This window comes from Oryzias latipes, chromosome 20 (assembly GCF_002234675.1).
Source record: "Oryzias latipes chromosome 20, ASM223467v1".
In the NCBI taxonomy this organism is placed as follows: domain Eukaryota; kingdom Metazoa; phylum Chordata; class Actinopteri; order Beloniformes; family Adrianichthyidae; genus Oryzias; species Oryzias latipes.
In genome coordinates, this window is record NC_019878.2 from 13,299,988 (window position 1) to 13,318,276 (window position 18,289).

At 37.0% G+C, this 18,289-nt stretch overlaps 1 protein-coding gene across 3 annotated transcripts in view; it reads left to right on the forward strand.

Moving 5' to 3' along the window:
* The window catches only part of LOC101161591 (catenin delta-2), a 141,461-nt gene that overhangs the window by 23,684 nt on the left and 99,488 nt on the right, over positions 1–18,289 (forward strand). For all 3 annotated transcript variants that reach the window (XM_023949966.1, XM_023949965.1, XM_023949964.1), the window contains exon 2: positions 12,109–12,239. In XM_023949966.1, the coding sequence (XP_023805734.1) occupies positions 12,111–12,239 (129 nt within the window). In that variant the 5' untranslated portion in view covers positions 12,109–12,110. The remainder of the gene's footprint in view (positions 1–12,108; positions 12,240–18,289) is intronic.

Here is an 18,289-nt window from a genome sequence, read left to right on the forward strand (position 1 = left end):
AGCTGATCTGCACTAAGTTCTTAAATGAGGCACTGATCACTTGTGAAAGCCGCAAGGCCCAGTGTTATAAAAGCACCTCAAATAGAAAGTGAACATATTCTCACAATGCACAATCCATTTGACCAAACCACAGTGGAGAAGATCCATTGGTATGATTAAGGCCCTATGCTGAATTTGATTAAGAAGTAGGAAGTGAGAACTCTAGGCATCCATCCCTGTTTGCTTTATGGCTTTTTATTTTTAGTTTCTGTGTTATGTGTATGCCTGTGCATGCACTTTTGTCATATGTGGGTAAAACACACCCTCTTCGTCTCTGAGCTGTGCTAACTGAATTATGCATTATTCAGAGTTTAATATTAGACGTTACATGGAGGTAAATTAGATCTATCAATCATCCAAGAAATTCATATGTGCAAGACTTTGGGAATAATTCTTGAACAGCAAAGCTGCCTATGGAAGTCAAAAGTGATTGGCTGGGGAAATTGAGCACGGAAATTGTAATTATCATCTCCTCATTTTCCAAGCTTTGTTACATTCTGATGACATTAGCATTATTAGCCAAATGTTAGGAATGATTGTTTTGGTGCCATTGAGGATACTGGAAAGGGGCATACAGCTAATGAGTTGCAGCGGAAAGGCTGACATTTTTGTCAAATCTAATTGACATGTTCCTTGCCTTTTCAAAATTTTGAGAAAGGGTGAGCAATAAACACGAGTTACCACTTTACATGGCATCACAAGTCTGACAGCTCTGCTGCAAAAGACATGACACTGAAATGGACAAACGGTCCAAGAAACTAGGGGTGAGCCAATTCACTGTTTAACCAATTACCGGCAAATTGTGACTTGAGCTAAATTGATAACTATTTGTAAATGGCAAATTATAATAATTAAATGTAGAAAAGTGTGGCAAAAACATCAAAAAAGCATGCTGCACGGACACAAAAAATAGCATCAGCTAATTTCTTAAGTTTAGTCAATGAATTTGAGGTATACTCATCAGGATTACAAGAAAGATTCCGGAAACAATTTGGGTTTTACAAAATGAAAATGGGAATGGCCTGTACAAGGATTACTCTATTTGCAGTTTATATAAAACTAAATACAAAGCAGCTTAATGGCCCATTTGGCTGCATATATCACTGGTGTGTGGGAAATCAGGGTTCGTTTCCCAGGGGTTGTGTGAGGAAGGACATCCAGCGTAACAAACTCTGCCACAACCAAGTGTGCAGATCTGTGAAAGCTGATTCGCTGTGACAACCCCTGGCACTATACGCTGAAAGTGGAACTACGTATACAACTATATTATATACAGCAGTTCTGTTACCAATATGTTTCTATGGCAGGTTAGATGAGCAGAAAACAGGAGTTGATCCTCCTGATCAGCTTACAATAGAAGGATTATTAAAACCATCCTGCAAGTTTGAAAAAGTGATGAATTTCCTCCATCCTTGCAATAGTTTTCATTGCAATAGATTTGTCATTATGCTGTTGTAAAAAACAGAAAGCAGAATTGTACAAAGAAGCCAAAACTTAAAGAGTGGAGTTTTTGTGATCATCATTTGATAATGGAACTGTAGGATCCTGAATATAAATTGATACATGAGATAGCTAAGATGGCACATGCCTAAGACATGCTGTAAAGGCAAAGGTTGTTCATGAAATGACAGAATTACAGGTGCACATGTGATTTATTTTTTTTGGTTTTTAATCTTCAAAATTTGAATTAAAATGGTTCCCCTGGTGGTATTTTTTTGGTTAAAATAATAACTGCAATGAAGAGGGAAATGACTCATTCTAAAGTTAACTATAACTTCTAGAAAGGGATATTGTAACATTGAAAATGTCTAATATACACAAATAGGCAGTAAAATGTCATATTATTAAAATTTGTCATGCAAATTTGCTGATTTTGTTTCTTTTAACGTTTAAAACTAATACAGAAAGGACGTACTTCTGATTTATTTTCTTTTGACTTATTTTGTATGGTTTTTTTAATGATGCTTTAGTAGAAGTCAGATTGCTTTGGTTTTCCTTTTGATGGCCGTGGTATAAATTTTGTTTTGTGTTTTTCATTTAGATGTTAAAAGGGACAATGATTCTGTGCCAGATTGTTAGGATGAGTGAGGCTGGACCCAGAAGCAGGACAGAGACTGGAGGATGAATGAGGAAAGAGGGTTTTATTGAGTCCTCAGTGGCGTTGGTGGGTTTTGGCGTGAAGGTTCTTGGCTTGGGTGGAATGAACTGCAAATGTTGACCAAGGGTGAAGGTTGAGCCGATGGAACTTCCTGAAGAGGCAGAGATAAAGACAGTTAGATTTCTGAGAGCACTAGGCACTTAGCACAAAAGCACGAGACGTATACTTGGCTTAAGGAGTCAGTACTCAACCACGTGAAGCAGACGGACTGACGTTGGCTGTAGGGTGGTGCTTCCTTATAAAGGCCGCAGGCTGATGAGATGATGGGTGGCAGGCGTGGAGATGAGCCCAGGATCCTAACACAGATGAGGTCAATAATAATAAAAAAGGTGAGGAATACTAGCAAAAACAAAGGAGAGTGTGGAACTGCCAGGATGCTTTTTTTGTTCTCCAACTGATAGTCATATAATGACTGTTTTTTTTTTTTTTTTTTTTTTTTTTTTTTTTAAAATATAAGCATGATTAAAAATAACCACATGCATAAGGTTAACATTAGATTTGGTCGGAATGATCTATTCTGAAAGGATAGCAGTGTGGCAGCTCTGCTGTGATAATGGCTCCAAAACGGTAACAAACTACAAATATCAGTTTTTCGGTCTCATTCTTCAATCAAAACATTGCAGCAAAAAAGTTCTTTCCTCAACAAAAAGCAAGTTACATTAAAACTAAAAGATAACATTGAATTATCCCTCATCAAGGATTGCGTAGTTAGAAAACAACAGTTAAAACTAAAATATGATCTTGCTTCCCTCTGATGGTATGTCTAGTAAGAAAACCATGGTATAACTGTTTAGCCATCTTAGTTAAAGCAGGTGAATGGGACTCTGGCCGTAGCCTTTTTTATTTAAATCAGAAGGTTGAGCTCAGACTCTCTGTGCGCAACCCTCAAATGCAATTTACAAGCCAATCAGGTAGCATTTTTGGTATAAATATTAATGTACAATCTCGAGCCACTCATCAAAAAGGTTATTTGCTTTACAGTCACTCAGGCCCACACACATCACTTAAGCGCCTCACACCCCCAAAAATACAATTTTCCAAAGTCAGAGCAGCAGATTTAGAGATTTGCATATAAATGTGTCAAATTTCACAGAGAACATCAACTTAAACTTGTTATATGGCGGAAAATTGCTGTATGTTTTTACAGAATTTAAAAATAATTGTTTAACACAAAAGAAATAATGTCTAAAGCAAATGGTTTCAGAAATCTTATTTAATTAGAAGATATTTTAGATTAGGCAGCAATGCTGGAACACAAACCAAATCAACATTTAAAAATATCCATGATCCAATTTTTGTTCCTGTACTTTGGTGCTTGCTTAGTGCAGTGAAGTGGAAAGTGGCTCACGACTTCTTTGAATGGAATTAATTTGTGTCATAATTATTTTTTACCCCAAATATCCTACAGTGACGAAACAACGAACTATGACTAAATGTCAAATTTCTATTGTGCTTGAACACACCTTAAGAAAGGGGGTTTCTTTTTAGATAAATATGCTTTTGTGGTTTTTGTTTTGGGTGGATATTATACTACTTTTATTAAAAATACTGTTTTTCTCTAGAAAGTAGCAAACAACAAATTCATACGTCACACAGTTTGACTCAAGTGGGTGGAGGGTTAGATTACACTGGATTAATTTTTTAGTCTGTAAATGTTCATCTGTAAAACCTCAGTAAACTAGCCCATCCGTCCGTCTGTCCATTGATACATCCATTTACTTAACCCACTGTTTACCTTTTGGGGTCAATGGGCTGCCAGAGCCTATTGCAGCTACTGTTGGCCAAAGGCAAGGTGTACCCTGGACAGGTCAGTGAGCTGGTGAGTAAAATGACTGTACATGGACTTTACCCACCACAGAGGTGTAAATGGTCACTTTCTCAGCTTGTCATATTGGTTTCAGTGTGAACGGTGGATCAACACCGTTTCTACCCAAGATGTGTGCGCTGCAGCACATTTGGCTTTGTCCCATATTTCTAATCTTTGACCTCAACCCTCACAGCTTCAACTTTCATACATTTAGTTCTCCAATCAGGATTGTGGTACTCGGTATCTAAAGTTCTTGACACAAGTAGTCGATGATGCCAGGTTCCATCATATGCTTTCTTCTTATGTTTTTCCTCATTTTACTTACTTTATCGGTCTTGCTACTGTTGTATCCCACCTCTACATGTTCTATTTAGATAATTTGTTTCACTTGATTGAAAATCAATAGTATAAACTGCCTCCCATTCATTGACTTTGATCATTATTTAGGTCAATTGTTTTCAGTTTGCCTTTATCATCACTTTCTATTCTCCCTTCTCTTACTTTTTATTTTTGTTCTGCAATTTTGGAGCAATTTTGGTTTTGCCAGGTTTTAGATCCATTTAATTTGTATGTCATAATTTTATTAAAAATAAAAATAAACTATTTAGTTTTAGCCATCTTGCCACTGCTTAGCCTGCATTTAGGTTCCATTCTCTGAAATGGAAAGGGTTGGTATGTTTTGATAATAATAACAAAACAATGTCATAAAGAATTACTCTTTCTCTTTCTCTGTTTGTCAGAAAATAAAGGAACAGGACGGGTATAGGAGACAAATTTTTTCTTCAGTCGTATTTTTTAATTGAGTGTGGTTCAGGCTCCAGAGTGTCCTGGCAGTGCTGTAGATCATAGAGAACTAGCTTTCTTGGGTGGCAATATAAAAGTGTTTGAAGCTATTCAAAGTGTTTTTTCATGTACAATAAAGTTAAGCTGATTTTTTTACTACCCGGCAAAATTAATAACCATCTAAAATGTCATGTTTGTTGAACAAATATTTGCCTGAGGAGCTCTTTGGGTTTGGGCTGTTAGGGCAAATCAGAATTCTTCCCCTACCCCTATGGCTTCTCCCTACCCCTCCAATTGTAGGGGCATTTGGAGGGGTAGGGATGTCCAAAATAGTTTCTTTTAGGGATGATTAGCCCTCCGCTGCGAGGGTCTATGAAGACACAAACCCCATATATCGGATGGAATTCGATAGATTCAGAAAATGGAAGGGTGGCTAGAAATGCCTTGTTAGCAGCTATTCCTGAGAATTTTACTGATTACAACCTTGTGGTTTTTTTCTTGTTTCTTCAGAAATAGAAGTCTGAGTGGTTTATGTTGGTACATTCAGCTCTTGAACTTGAAAATTATTTTGGAGTTGGTGTTGGAAGTGCAGAAAGTATAGGTCTCACTTTAACTATGATTTTCTGTGGGATTCACTAAATGCAAATCTAACAAATAGGTCAGGAATATGCTTCGAGTTTCACAGGAGCTCCATCTCAGTATGTGAAACATCTGAACACTGAAGTGCTAAAACTGCAATAATAACAGAGTCTGCAGGAAATCAAACATTTTTTTACAGCTAATAGGTCAACTTTGACCAACCTTCTGGGCATAAAAAGAGCTTTAGTCAGTTCACTTTCTGCACATTACACAGGTGGATGCACTGACCCAAATTCTTCTTTGTCCTTGAGAGATAGACTGAACAGTAGAAGATCATACACTTTCATACCATTTGGAAGTGATCCAATTATCTTTAATTTCACTTAGATCAAGAACTTTGTGAAAGCTTTTTCAGAGGAAATTAGAAATTTAAGTACCACCCTAATGGACAGCAGTTCCTTCACACAGGTATCCCCTTAGTCAGCCCTAAAAGGCCATGAAATGCTAGACGCTCTATTGTCTCTATGCAATCTCCATGCATCCCTGATGAATCTACAAAAAATATCTTTTGGAAAACAGGTTTTCCATTGGACGTCTGTTCTGGTGATGGTTAGGCTATTTTAAAAGTCTTCTGACAGTTTGAAGATGTATTGTCGATCTGCAGGATAACAGGGATTATTTTGAAAGGACTGGAGGGCTGAGTGTATTCTACTTATTTACAGCTCGGCATCCTGGCTGCAGCCTCAGTGATGTGATGGTGTCCGTCATTCATGCGGATAAAACGTATTTAGTGCCGTGCGGGAAAAGTGACAATATTACTTTAACTTGAGATGTTTGGAAGTCTCTAGCTATTGATATTGCTTTTGATGTTATCGATCAGAAAATGCCTTAGTTTGGTTAAAATGCATACTGTATATCTGTGAAAAGTTTTCCTATTTGCACGATGTACGTGCAGAATCGCGGTTAGTGCCTGGCCGTAATTTTATAATACCAAGTCTTTTAAATATCTAAATAGAGCTGTGAAAGAAAAAGCCTGGAGCAAGATTCGCAAGATTCACAAGATTCACAAGATTTGGACCTCTTTGACATTTCACGCCAAGCGAAATGGTGGACACGCAAACATGCGCTAGTAAACAGAAGAAAAAAAGAAAGAAGCAGCTGCTTGTCCAGTGTGAAAGCCATGGGCTAAACGCCCATTCAAGAATCCACGTTTGGGGCACACATCCCGGTGTGTCTGTAGCTTCAGACAGGGATGATCCTCTGTGTAGCAAACTAAACTTTCCAATCATTGATCATTTGGTCCACAAAGTGAGGATTGATTTGACTGGCATGTCTTTTCCTGGCTTTTGAAAATGGCAAACTGATTTCCAGTAGTACAAGAATTTTAGTGTCGATCCTTGACCTTTTTCCTCATGTAGAGATGTTGTGCTGCGTCTTTATTCAGTTTTGTTTTTAAGTTCTGCAAGTCTGATGACTGCTTTAAAGGTCAGATTAGTCTTGTAATCTTGAGTCTACAGGACAATTGGAAACAAAATCAACTACCTATGAATCAATAATTAAGAACTATTATTGATGGCTGCAAAATCTTCCAACTTTGGTTTTCAAATGACGCCTTCGGATGGAACATTACCATCATTGTAGTGTAATGGTAAGTGTTTGGCTCCAGTTCATTTGTTTGAAATAAAAAGGGTTTACTTAAAGTCCACTGAAACATTGCTTGTATGAAGATGGCCCTCAACGGAGTTAAAAGACCCACTTCAATGAAAATTGGGTTTTTAACAGGTTCTTGTGGCTTACTCTGCCCCAACAGTCCTGCCCACAACTCGGTGGTAAATTTCTGATGAACTCCTGCCGCTCTGCAGAAGCTATGTCCTAAAAAAAATTACACATTTTTTGATTTTGGCTAAAAAATGACATAATTGTATTTATTAGACCACTGGGAACAGTTTTGTAATAGTTTAAAAGACGGTCGGACTAGGATTTTAAATGGAAAACATCTGTTTCAACAGTAGTTTTTGGGCTAATCTTGAAGTGTTTCTACCTTGGAACACTGCATACACTTGCATTACAGTTAAATGGATTATAACTGGAAGACGAACTTTAAACTGTCCCTTTTCTTGTTTGAGTCTTTTGTTTAAATGTTTACATTTTGTGTTTCATAGAAACTCAGCTAAAATCTGGGATTGCTTTGATTCTGCTAAAAAACTAAGGGCTTTGTCTGCATTTCCCATCTCTTATCGGGGGCTTAGCCAATCAAAATGTCAAACCATCAGTCCTCCTAAATTTAAGCTCCACATTGTTCTAATCAGTCCGAATGCACTTCAATGAAATGCACCCCCAGAGCTACAAAAGCCCCATTTAAGCCCAGGTTCTTGTAACACTGAACCCCGTAGGAAGTAACACACCTATGCAGCAGCAGCTTAGCTGTGCCTGCTGACAGAAGCCTGTGAAGAGTATTGGGCTCAGGTAATGTGACATTTGATGGTAAATCTGTTGGCACAGGGATTATCTCTGCAGTAGCCAATAAACAGGGTTCTAACTTTGCTATTCTCTGAACACCAAGACTGATGTCCCCGTCATCCTAGGGATTTGTTGTTTTTCCTGTGGGTTTTTCTGCCAATGTGTTATTTTATTTATTTCATTCTTCATCTGTCCTGAAGGATATCATTTGAATTCAGACAGATCTGCTTTTGCTCGCTAAAAGTAATTATACATGCTATCAGGTTTCTGAATAATTAAAATGCTGAATCTCGTGTGAACAGCCTTAATTTGCCAAAACAGTTGTGACTCAAAAACAGATTTCATTTATCTGTGCCAGAACCAGAGCTCCAGTATTATTCAGGCTGGTTTACCAGCACCGCTAATTTAAATGAAAGGAGCATTAATGTTATTAGTCACACCTGTGATTTTCCTGTCATGAGGTACAAAGGGCCATTGTGCTTATTTTGAACTATAATAGCTTTCAGATAGGACTAGAAAGGGTGGCTAATAACAGGTAAACTGCTACAATACATATTGCCACAAAGCCACATATAAGTGAAATGATGGAGCGACTCTTCAATTTTCTCTGGTACTTGAAGGCTCAGGTTTACTGCCAGAGGTCTGTAATGTGGAGAACAACTGCAGGAGTCTATGAGGAGAGGGATTCAACTTTTACTTATTTATTTTCTCTCCCCCCTTTTGCTCACTCAACTTGGCATTCACATTCAAAAGATTTGCGGCAGTCAGCCAGCACGTCTATTATGGTCTTTGTAGGGGTTTCCAGTTGCTCAGGAGCCAAACTCTGGTGACTCATCTTCACTTAGGAGGGGAGATACTAGACTCAGAAGTGGTGTTTGTCAGTGAGAGTGAAAATTACCATCTGCAGGCCATTTCACTAGCATCTTTTATTTACCAACACCACCCTGTCTAGCCGGCTGTCTGTCTGCTGGCTAAAAAAACTGACTGGATGTTTGTTAAAAACTTTAAAGAGCGGACTTGCTTTACATCAATAGCTCAAACACTTGCTAAGGCTTGTTAACTTTGCTTCTAAAGCAAAGAATAAATGAACGACATTAACATCAGAAAAAAAGGTTTTTCTACATAATGTCCTAAAAGTCTAAGCATGGGATTTCCCATGAAATTTAGACTGATTACCCTAATTTATTTTTTTGGAAAAATTGCCTTTCCATTAGTCAAGTTTTCTCATTTAAGAGCTGCAAACCATTTCTTTCTCTATCTTTATCTTTCTCTATGAGTTGGGGTTATAAATAATTGTATTATTATGTGCATATAAATAATGGAAGTATTTCTGATTACTGTGTAGGATGAAATTTGTTGACATTTTCACCAGCTTCTTTGAACCTAATAGCACTTTAAGGGTTCTGCAGCATCTGTTCTAATTTATTTCAGTTTTGAAATGAAACTATGGCTTGTCCGACTGTTATGTTGTAGTTCAACACCCACGCTGCCATTTTAAGCCAAGGTGACAGTTTGTGTATCTGTTTATCTAATACCAGGCTAAAGACAGTGAGCTTAGACAAATGTTAACATTACTGTAGTTGTAAAACATCATTTTATACAAAGAAACAAAACTTATCCAAACATATCCATAAATGATCATTTAGACCAGGTGTCTGCAACCTGAGACTCCAGAGCCACATACAGTTCTTTTTGCCCTCCACTGTGACTCATTAGCTTTTAAGGAAAATGTTGATAACTTGAATAAATAGTGTTTTTGTAGTTTTGATTTAGCTTTGGTTAATAACATTTTGTCATTTATGTTAAGTTGTTAAAAATATTAGATCAGTGAGCAAAATTTGTAGTGATATACTAAATGTACTGTCAGAGTGGTTTATTATTAGATTAAGCTTTAAGCTCATATTTTTATATTTTGCTGCACAACAGCGTCTTGTTGCTGTTCAGAGGCAAACTTCTTAGAGTTTAAAAAATACATTTACATGTATAAATTTGGATTCTACACCAATATTGTCAGTTTTTGTATTTGACAGCAAAAAAGAAATAGGTTGAAGGCATACTAAAATCATAATGATAGAAAATATCATGCTTGACTGTTTTGCTGATTTAATTCCAGAAAATGTGACGTATTATCAAGATTCAAGATTCTTTTATTTGTCACATACAAAGTTATATTTAGCAAATACAACCAGTAGTGAAATGTAACCCAGGTCCGCTCCATGGACAGTGCAATAATTATTTGACACTAGGTGTATTTTATTTTAAAAGGAGGTCCCATGACTTGTTTTAAAAGTAAAACGGAGTTCAATTTATGTAGAAACATTTAATACTGTTACACTTTATTTTTATGTTTTTAAGCTGCATGTTATAAAGAAATGGTTTAATGGCTACAGAAACATGAGTGCATTTTTCCTAATGGGGAGGTGGGACTTTCCTGCTCTCGTTGTTCTTTTTCTGTCAAAAACATGCCCCAAATGGGCTCTTTTAGCATTATAGGTTGAAGATACCGGATTTAGGTTAAAGTTACATATCAATATTACTGTAAACCTGATACTTTCCATGGACGTGTGTTTTTTAACAAGCACCAAAGTTTGTCATTTAACTTTTATTTTCAAAAAGTATTGCAGAAAGAAAATATGAGTTGATATGCCATAGATGGAGAAGTTATGTATGACAAACACTGGTATAGTTTAAGTCTGTAAATAGACTGTTTTGCAAAAAAATAAAAATAAAACAGACATTTATCATATTTCCAAATTTTAAATGAAATAAAAAAACAGCACTTTTTTGTAACAATTTTTATGGCTATTTTTCTGAATGAAACATGAACATATCTATCTAGATAAAGAGCAAACAAGTATTGACTGGCAACAGTTCTTTTAGTATTTGTTTGCACACCACGTTCAGTCTGCAAGCACAGTAATCGAGCCTCAAGCATAGGAGTAACTCTGACTAACTGCTTTTGAATGACGTGTAAAGGATTAGTTTCAGCAGGTAACACACCTGTCATTCCAATTTACTCCCTTCCAAGACACCTTCAAGTTTGTGTAAGATCCTAGATATTTCTGTTATGTTGAAGAGTACTATGTTCTATTACAGGTAAACATTTTGTTTATTTAACAGTATTAGTGAAATACGTGCAAAGAAAACATGCTGCTTTTTACAGTATGTTAGCAGGACTGCAGGAGTTTTTTTTATTGATTTATTTTGCAGAGAAGAGGAATGACACTAAATTACTGTAAATGCTAGCTAGTTTTGTAAAATAAACCTTCAAAAAACTGATAAATAATCTCAAATATATGAACATTTTAATCCTTAAGAGAAAAAAAAAGGTTGTTTTAATTCCCAGCAGTTTTGATGTGAAAATTGGACTTCAGAGGGGCTTTCTGTAGAACTCATTGAGCTGGTGCGTTTGGTTGAGTGGCAGGAAGCAATTACAGACTAGAAGGGTTCTAAAACACCACCATGTTTATTACAGAAAACACTCAGTAGGTAAGTAATGAAGTTAGAAAATTTCGTTTGTGTGGCACCCTTCACAGATAAGACCACACAGTGCTTCACAAGTTCAATAAAAACCAAATCCACAAAAAAAAAAAAACTAGAATCATAAAATTAAAACAGGAGAAAGTCATTGAAGTCCAGCCAGCGAAAATATTTTTTTCCATAACTTGAGAGGCAAATGAGGGAAAACAAAGATCCTAGAGTTTAAAAAAAATATATTAACAAAACCTAAGAAAATGATCATAGATTGACGTCTCTGACCGAGCTTTGAAAAATGACCTAAAAATGGTGTTCAACACAGACTTGTTGGAATCAAGGTTGCAGTTGGCTAAAGACAAATAGTTATGGAGTGAGATTTTATTTCCCAGACAATAGATAAAGATAAAGAATAACAATGCCTGCACTTGATCAGTGTAAGTTAGTGAATTAGTAAAGATTTCTTTAATTTGTCAATGATGAAAGATTTTCTGAGAGTTAGAGGACCATAGGTGATGATGATCATTAACTTCAAATGCACCATGGTGATCACTGGACACTTTTATCATTCCGTCATAGACTAGGTTTCAACCTGAATGGTGCCCACATTTCAACTTGGTGGTACTCTAAAGAGGCAATCATGAGGGTAGCCGTTCAAGTCCTTCATCTTTTTGTAGTGGTTCTTCTTTGTATCTTGAAATCAAAGTGGAGTTGATTGGACAGTTGTGCAAAGAGCGTTCTCTCTATATAATAAAGCTGAGCACTGATATTTTGTCTTTATATTTCCACCTTTGTGTTTCTCTGTTAGCAATGCCGGTTCCTGACCAGCCAGCCGAGCAGGAGAAGGGGGCCATGGTTCCTCCTGTCATGCCAGGCTCCAATGGTGATAGATCTGAAGCTGAGACAACTTCCTCCATCCTCGCCTCTGTAAAAGAACAGGTACAAGTGTTGCCTTATATTATCACTCTTGTGTGTTTTTATTAAATTATTTTGATTGGATGATCCATTTTTGCTTTGGATTTTTATTCCCATTGCTCTCCATATTGCCTCACAACTATATGGACAGCTTGCCTTAAGACCAGTCAAGAGACTGTCATTATTTTTCTATAAATTAGCAGTTGGCCTCTTTAAAATGGTCAAAAGAAACCATGACTGACACTGAGACTCTGGATACAAGTGACAGAAAATGCTGGGGTGTTTTATGTAGACGTACTTTAAAAGTCTGTTTAGGTCAGCGTGTCATTACTTTGAGTGTTAGTTGGTCAATCCAGTGTAGAGAGCATATGTGGTTTGGCTTCTGTTTTGCAGGAAAAACAGAACAAGTCTTTAAGAAATTGAAAGAGAACAGGCTGATGTAAGTGTGGAGGTTCACAGCAAAGAAGGTGTGAAAATCTTCTGATTTCTGGGACAAACGCAAAGCATTTTATGCATTTTACAGCTCTCATGTAATTCTAATTTACCAAGATTAGAAGCAGAAGTTACAGTTTCAGTGTTATGCTAATGTTACTTTGATTTGCTGGAGTATACTGCAGAGGAAAGCAGATATCCGCCGTGCGTGAACAAAAGGAAATGCACAATTGTTTTGAAACAGACATCAGGGAGCAGTTCAAACTTTATGAACTTACCTCAAAGCTCTAACTATATGAGTTACATAGAGTGAGAAATCTACCACAAATGGATTTCATTCCTATGAAAAATCGTATTAGCTATTTTCACGATGATTTCATATTTGTATCCTCAGAAAACCAGTCCTGCTGAGCAGCCAGAAATGTGTGATTTGTTTGTTATGCCCTGAAGCTCTGTGAGAAAGAGACATGCTTGATAGCATGATATAAGCTCTCACCACAAACTTTACTTTACTAAACTAAAGCTGAAGATCACTAATCTGAATAAGTCATACTTGTACATTTTATTTTTATATTAATTCACATGGAATTGTGCATTTGACGTAAGACAGCATGTCTCCTACTTCTTGGAATAAAATATATGCATAGGGTTTGCTTGCTGAAAAGCTTTCTCAGTCGCTATGAATAAACTTTGTGATTAAACTCTCACCTCCAAACTTTGCGGTACATTGATGCTGCGAAACAGCTGCTCCATAGTGGTACCTTGTCTAATCCATGGATTATTTAAAAGTGAAAGTAAAGACATTAAATCTGCCCTTGTGTAATTTGAAAACAAAAATGTATCAAATTAAAATAAAATAAGTTCCTTCATAAAATTAAGCTTTTTTCCCCACACATTCATGAGTATCATGCCAAAACCCTTCATTGTACAAAGCATGTGATGCACATGCTTATTTAACCCTGTTAAGTCCACTATATCAAATAATTGAAAGAAAATTTAATTTGGGGGGAATTAAGATATTTTTTAAACTCTATGATAAAACCCACAAAAAACTGCTCTGAAATCATTTTTAATGAGATAAAGATATTCTCAATTAAGATACGCTGTGTGATTTGGTACGTTTTAGCTTGCTACAATGTTAGTTTAAGACGCAAAAGTATTGACATGAGTGTTCAGGAGAAATGCACCTGTTACTGTCTCAAATTCAATACATTTTTTGGTGTAACTCTATTTTAAATAATAAATATTAAATAATGTAGCATCTTTTGAACACAGCAAGTATTCTTTTACAAAAATAAGTAACAATGGATTAGTTATTTTCACCATAATTAGAAAATTAGCAAAACTTTTCCCTCCAAAAGTGTTTTTTAGATTTTATGGCAGGAGCCATTTTGAAATGAGCAGCAAAAGCCCTTCTACTGCCCCTACTGGATTGATGATGTACTACAGGGCAGGGAACATGCACCAAGTTATGCACAATGGATGTTTTAAGGAAAATTTTATTATGCTAATGAGATAGGGGTCTTAAAAATGTGTGTATCAAATGTGATAGCAATGCATACAAGGTTAAGTGTCAATCTGCTAAAACTGGAACAAAATAAATATGCACACACCAAGCTAATGATGTGAAACCAACCTCAGAGTGAAGAAAAGAGGTGGCAAAAGTGTTTCAGCAGAGTTTGGTTGTTTCCTCATAAAAATGAATCAGTACATCCTTCATTTTGTTTTTAATTAATAGTTGTTTCAGGCATAAATAAAGAGGCAGAAATAATGCATGCTGGCCTTGCTTTTGCAATTTAAAAAGAATATATTTTAAAATCTAACCAATAATTCAGTCGGCGGCATTCAACTTCCTCTGTAGTGCCAGCCTGCTTCATTTGAGTTAGCTCATCAGCACACACAATAAGCCAGAGATTTATCATTTTATCTATCTACGTTGACTCTGAAGACCTTCTTAATTTAACGCCACAAAATAGTCCACTTACCCTTACAGAGTAAAGGGCAAGTGCTCACAGCAGTTTAAGTTCTTTTTCCATTACCAATGGCATCCGTTTCAGCTTTTTGCATGACCAAAAACGGCACTGAGTGCTTACACATTACTTGAATCACTGAGGCGTGCCATGTTTATCCATGCACTAGATCAGATTTGAACCCACAATTTTTGTCTCTCTTCAGGAGAGTAAATGTAGCAGAGTTTGCTTAAGTAGAAAAGCATCATAGAAATGCAGCTGTGGCTGATGTCTTATTTGCCTTTGATGTTTGAAGTATCTGAAAACTTTTTCCCATGATAGAAAAACGCTTTAGAAAATTTAAAATTAATACAGTCATCAGAAAGCAATCCGGTATGAAGGGCTATCTTACGGAGGCACATGGGATATGAAGCCTGCTGTTACTGCGAGAATATACTGATATATTTTTACCCTGTCAGTGGGTCTGCATCACTCCTGCTTTAAGAGGCAGCATGCTGCTCAGCCAGTTTATTCAACCTTTACAGTGACATTTCACCTTACATATTTATATTATTTTTAATTTGATAATTTTCTAAAGTCAATCCTGAAATAAGAATTGTATAGCTTAATGCTGCTGTCAATCTTGGTCCATGTTCTTTGGTCAAACCAGACTTTTCTTTCCCTGTTCAAATGTCTTCAGGTTATAATGTTCGCCTGGAGTAAAGGATAAATGTATCAATTTAGTTGTAGGTATATGTTTCCTATTTCCTTTTTTTTGGCACTGCTTTGGCACCTGCATTGACCTGTAAAAAACTGTAAAAATGTGTCCTGTGAAGCAGGGGTTCCTGACCATCGGGCCATAAACTGGTACTGCTCTGTTGGTCACTTGGTAACTTATTCATACATAACTTGGATTATTAATATCTGAGTCTGTATACTGCATATTCTTTTGGAAAACTACCAGATTCTCTCCCCCACATTTTTCTAAGACTTACCCTTGATGCATGTCAAGTCGCTCGCCTCAGTCTCATGTCTCAAACACAAATGTTTTCCTCATATGAAAAAAAAATTCACTTGCATATTTGCTTTTATGTAGATAAGTGGCTGGATGGCTCAGTTAGCTGCCTGTTGGACTGGCACATGGGAGACCTGGGTTTGTTTCTCAGGGGGTGCAATGACCTTCATCCAGTGTGGGTTTTTGGGCAAGACCTTTTGCGCTGCTGCCTAATATGTAGACACAAGGGGGCCAAAGTCTGTCCCCCTGTGCCTGTCCCCATCCATCCATCTTCATCCAGACTGGGTCGCGGGGGCAGCAGTCTAAGCAAAGATGCCCAGTCTTCCCTCTCCCCGGACACTTCCTCCAGCTCCACTGGGAGGACCTCGAGATGTTTCCAGGCCAGCTGAGAGACGTAGTCCCTCCAGCTGTTTCCCAGCCAAGATAAAATTTAGGGTTGTGTCAGGAAGGGCATCTGGCCTAAAATTCTTTGCCAGATTACCTGTATGCATCAGTGAAAGCTGATTCGCTTTGGCGATCCCTGAAGGGTTATGCCAAAAGGTGAACACATTTCCTTAATGTAGATGCTAAATCAGGGGTGGGCAATTCCAGGCCTCGAGGGCCGGTGTGTCTGCATGATTTCCAGATAGTCTTGCCCCACTCATGGCTGATTACCTGGTTCAGGTGTGTCCAGCCAATAATCTTGCCCTACTCATGGCTGATTACCTGGTTCAGGTGTGTCCAGCCAATTAAAACATGCCAGAGCAGGGTATGCTGGAAAACATGCAGGACTGCGGCCCTCAGTGCCCACCTCTGTGCTAAATCAAGGTAATTTTGGAGGTGAAGTAGTTTGATGCAAATTTGCATCAACAGGCATCCCGAGGGTAAAAACGGCATCCCTGGCCTGAAACATTACATCTAAATTTAAACCCACAAGCTTGCAAAGTTTTAAAAACTAAAGATATTTGAATGCTTATTTTGTGCAGAAAAGAGCCAATGCGGAAACAGAAGAGCTCTTAACATCAAAGAAAAAGAAAGCTGCATTTAACAGTTTTTATTCAAAACTTGGATTTATTGCAATAGTAGTTTCCATGCACCAAGCCCAAATATGTGGCAACTGACTAATTTTATGAGGATGCTGCTAATAAAGTTGGAAAAATGGTGGATTCATTTTTATTGTTACATTTGTTTTATGGCATATCATTTTACATAGTTGTGTTTATCCACCACACTTTGAAAGTGGGATGAGGCTGAAGCCAGAGAACTTGGACTAAGATGGATTTGTATTAAAAAAAAGAAGTAATTTACCCTTCAATTAATTTTCAGGAATTAAAAACTTTGTTTTATTGAATCTTCATCTTCTTTAAAATATCTACAGAATGTTTCAAACTATTTTTACACTAGATATCATGCAGGATCATTTTAATGTGACAAGTAGACTTCCCCAAACCTTTACATCAAGAAATGCTTAATAAATAGATGCCAACTTTAGCCTCGTAAAGGCTGGTCCATCTAGATTTTGTACAACATAATACTGATTTGTGGTGCAGAAAAGGTTGAGGACCACTGCTGTTAAATATCTTATTTATATGGCAGTCGTTAGTTTTAAAAACTTGATAACGAAAGTATTGGCATTGTCTAAACTTTATTTACATGCCTTCATATCAAACATGTGATTGTGCTTTTCTGAGGCTTCATTTGTAATTTAATCACTATACAATTAAAAATGTGAGAGCTAAACAGCATCAAAAGAAGATAACAGATGGAATTGATGCTCTTTCCCTGCTTTTGCTGACATTTTCTGTTTAGGTGTGTTTGCTTTTTTAAGAGTTTGTTCCCTGGATACATATTGCTCCAGTAACCTTGCAGTTCTGCTCCCAGTGCGCCGCATCATCACACATCACATGCACGTCCCTCGCCGTGCTGCTCCTTTAAGGATGTGCACCTGTGAGCAATGCATGCATGGCTTGGAGTTCACTCGGCACCATCTGTCTACTCCTGTGTACATGCGTAATTGTGTTACTAGCGGTTTAAGTAAAACTGATGTGCACTGGATTCATGTTGGTAAACTCATTGTATTTCAAAGTGCTGTGACCTACAGAGAGGTAATTAAAAGATGGACATTCCATATCAAAAAGGAAGCACAAGTCCGTTACTACAACATCAGTCAAAAGCTTCTTTTTAATTTGTCAATCTGTGAGGTTTGAATTTAGGTGATTTGTGATGAAGCTTTGGTGAAAAGTGTTGGTCTTTTCTCAGAATAATCTATAAAAGCCTTACTTTTTTTTCAAGATTTGTAGTATATCTGTAATTAATAGATTGCATATTCACACCTCAAAGAAGGTAAAACAGCTCCTAAAATATTTAACTAATAACTAGTAAAGTAGGTGATGATTAGTGTGAGAAAGTTTGGAGACTGTAGTGTTAGTATCTTCAGAACTATTGAACAATTTTGATCATATGTGATTTATTTCTCAGTTGAAAATGGCGTTATTACAAAATCCTTGTAGCATGAATATAATGATGAGTTTTCATGAACAGCTCGTATTAATGTAACCATTTATTCTTTCAGTTGTTTTTAAGAGATTAAGGATTTCTCTTTATAAACACTTTTCCCGGAAATGCACCTTGTAGACGGTCCCTTGGCAGCCGTCTCACTGCAGTCTCTCTGTCGGCAGCACGGAGACAGTAATTCTCAT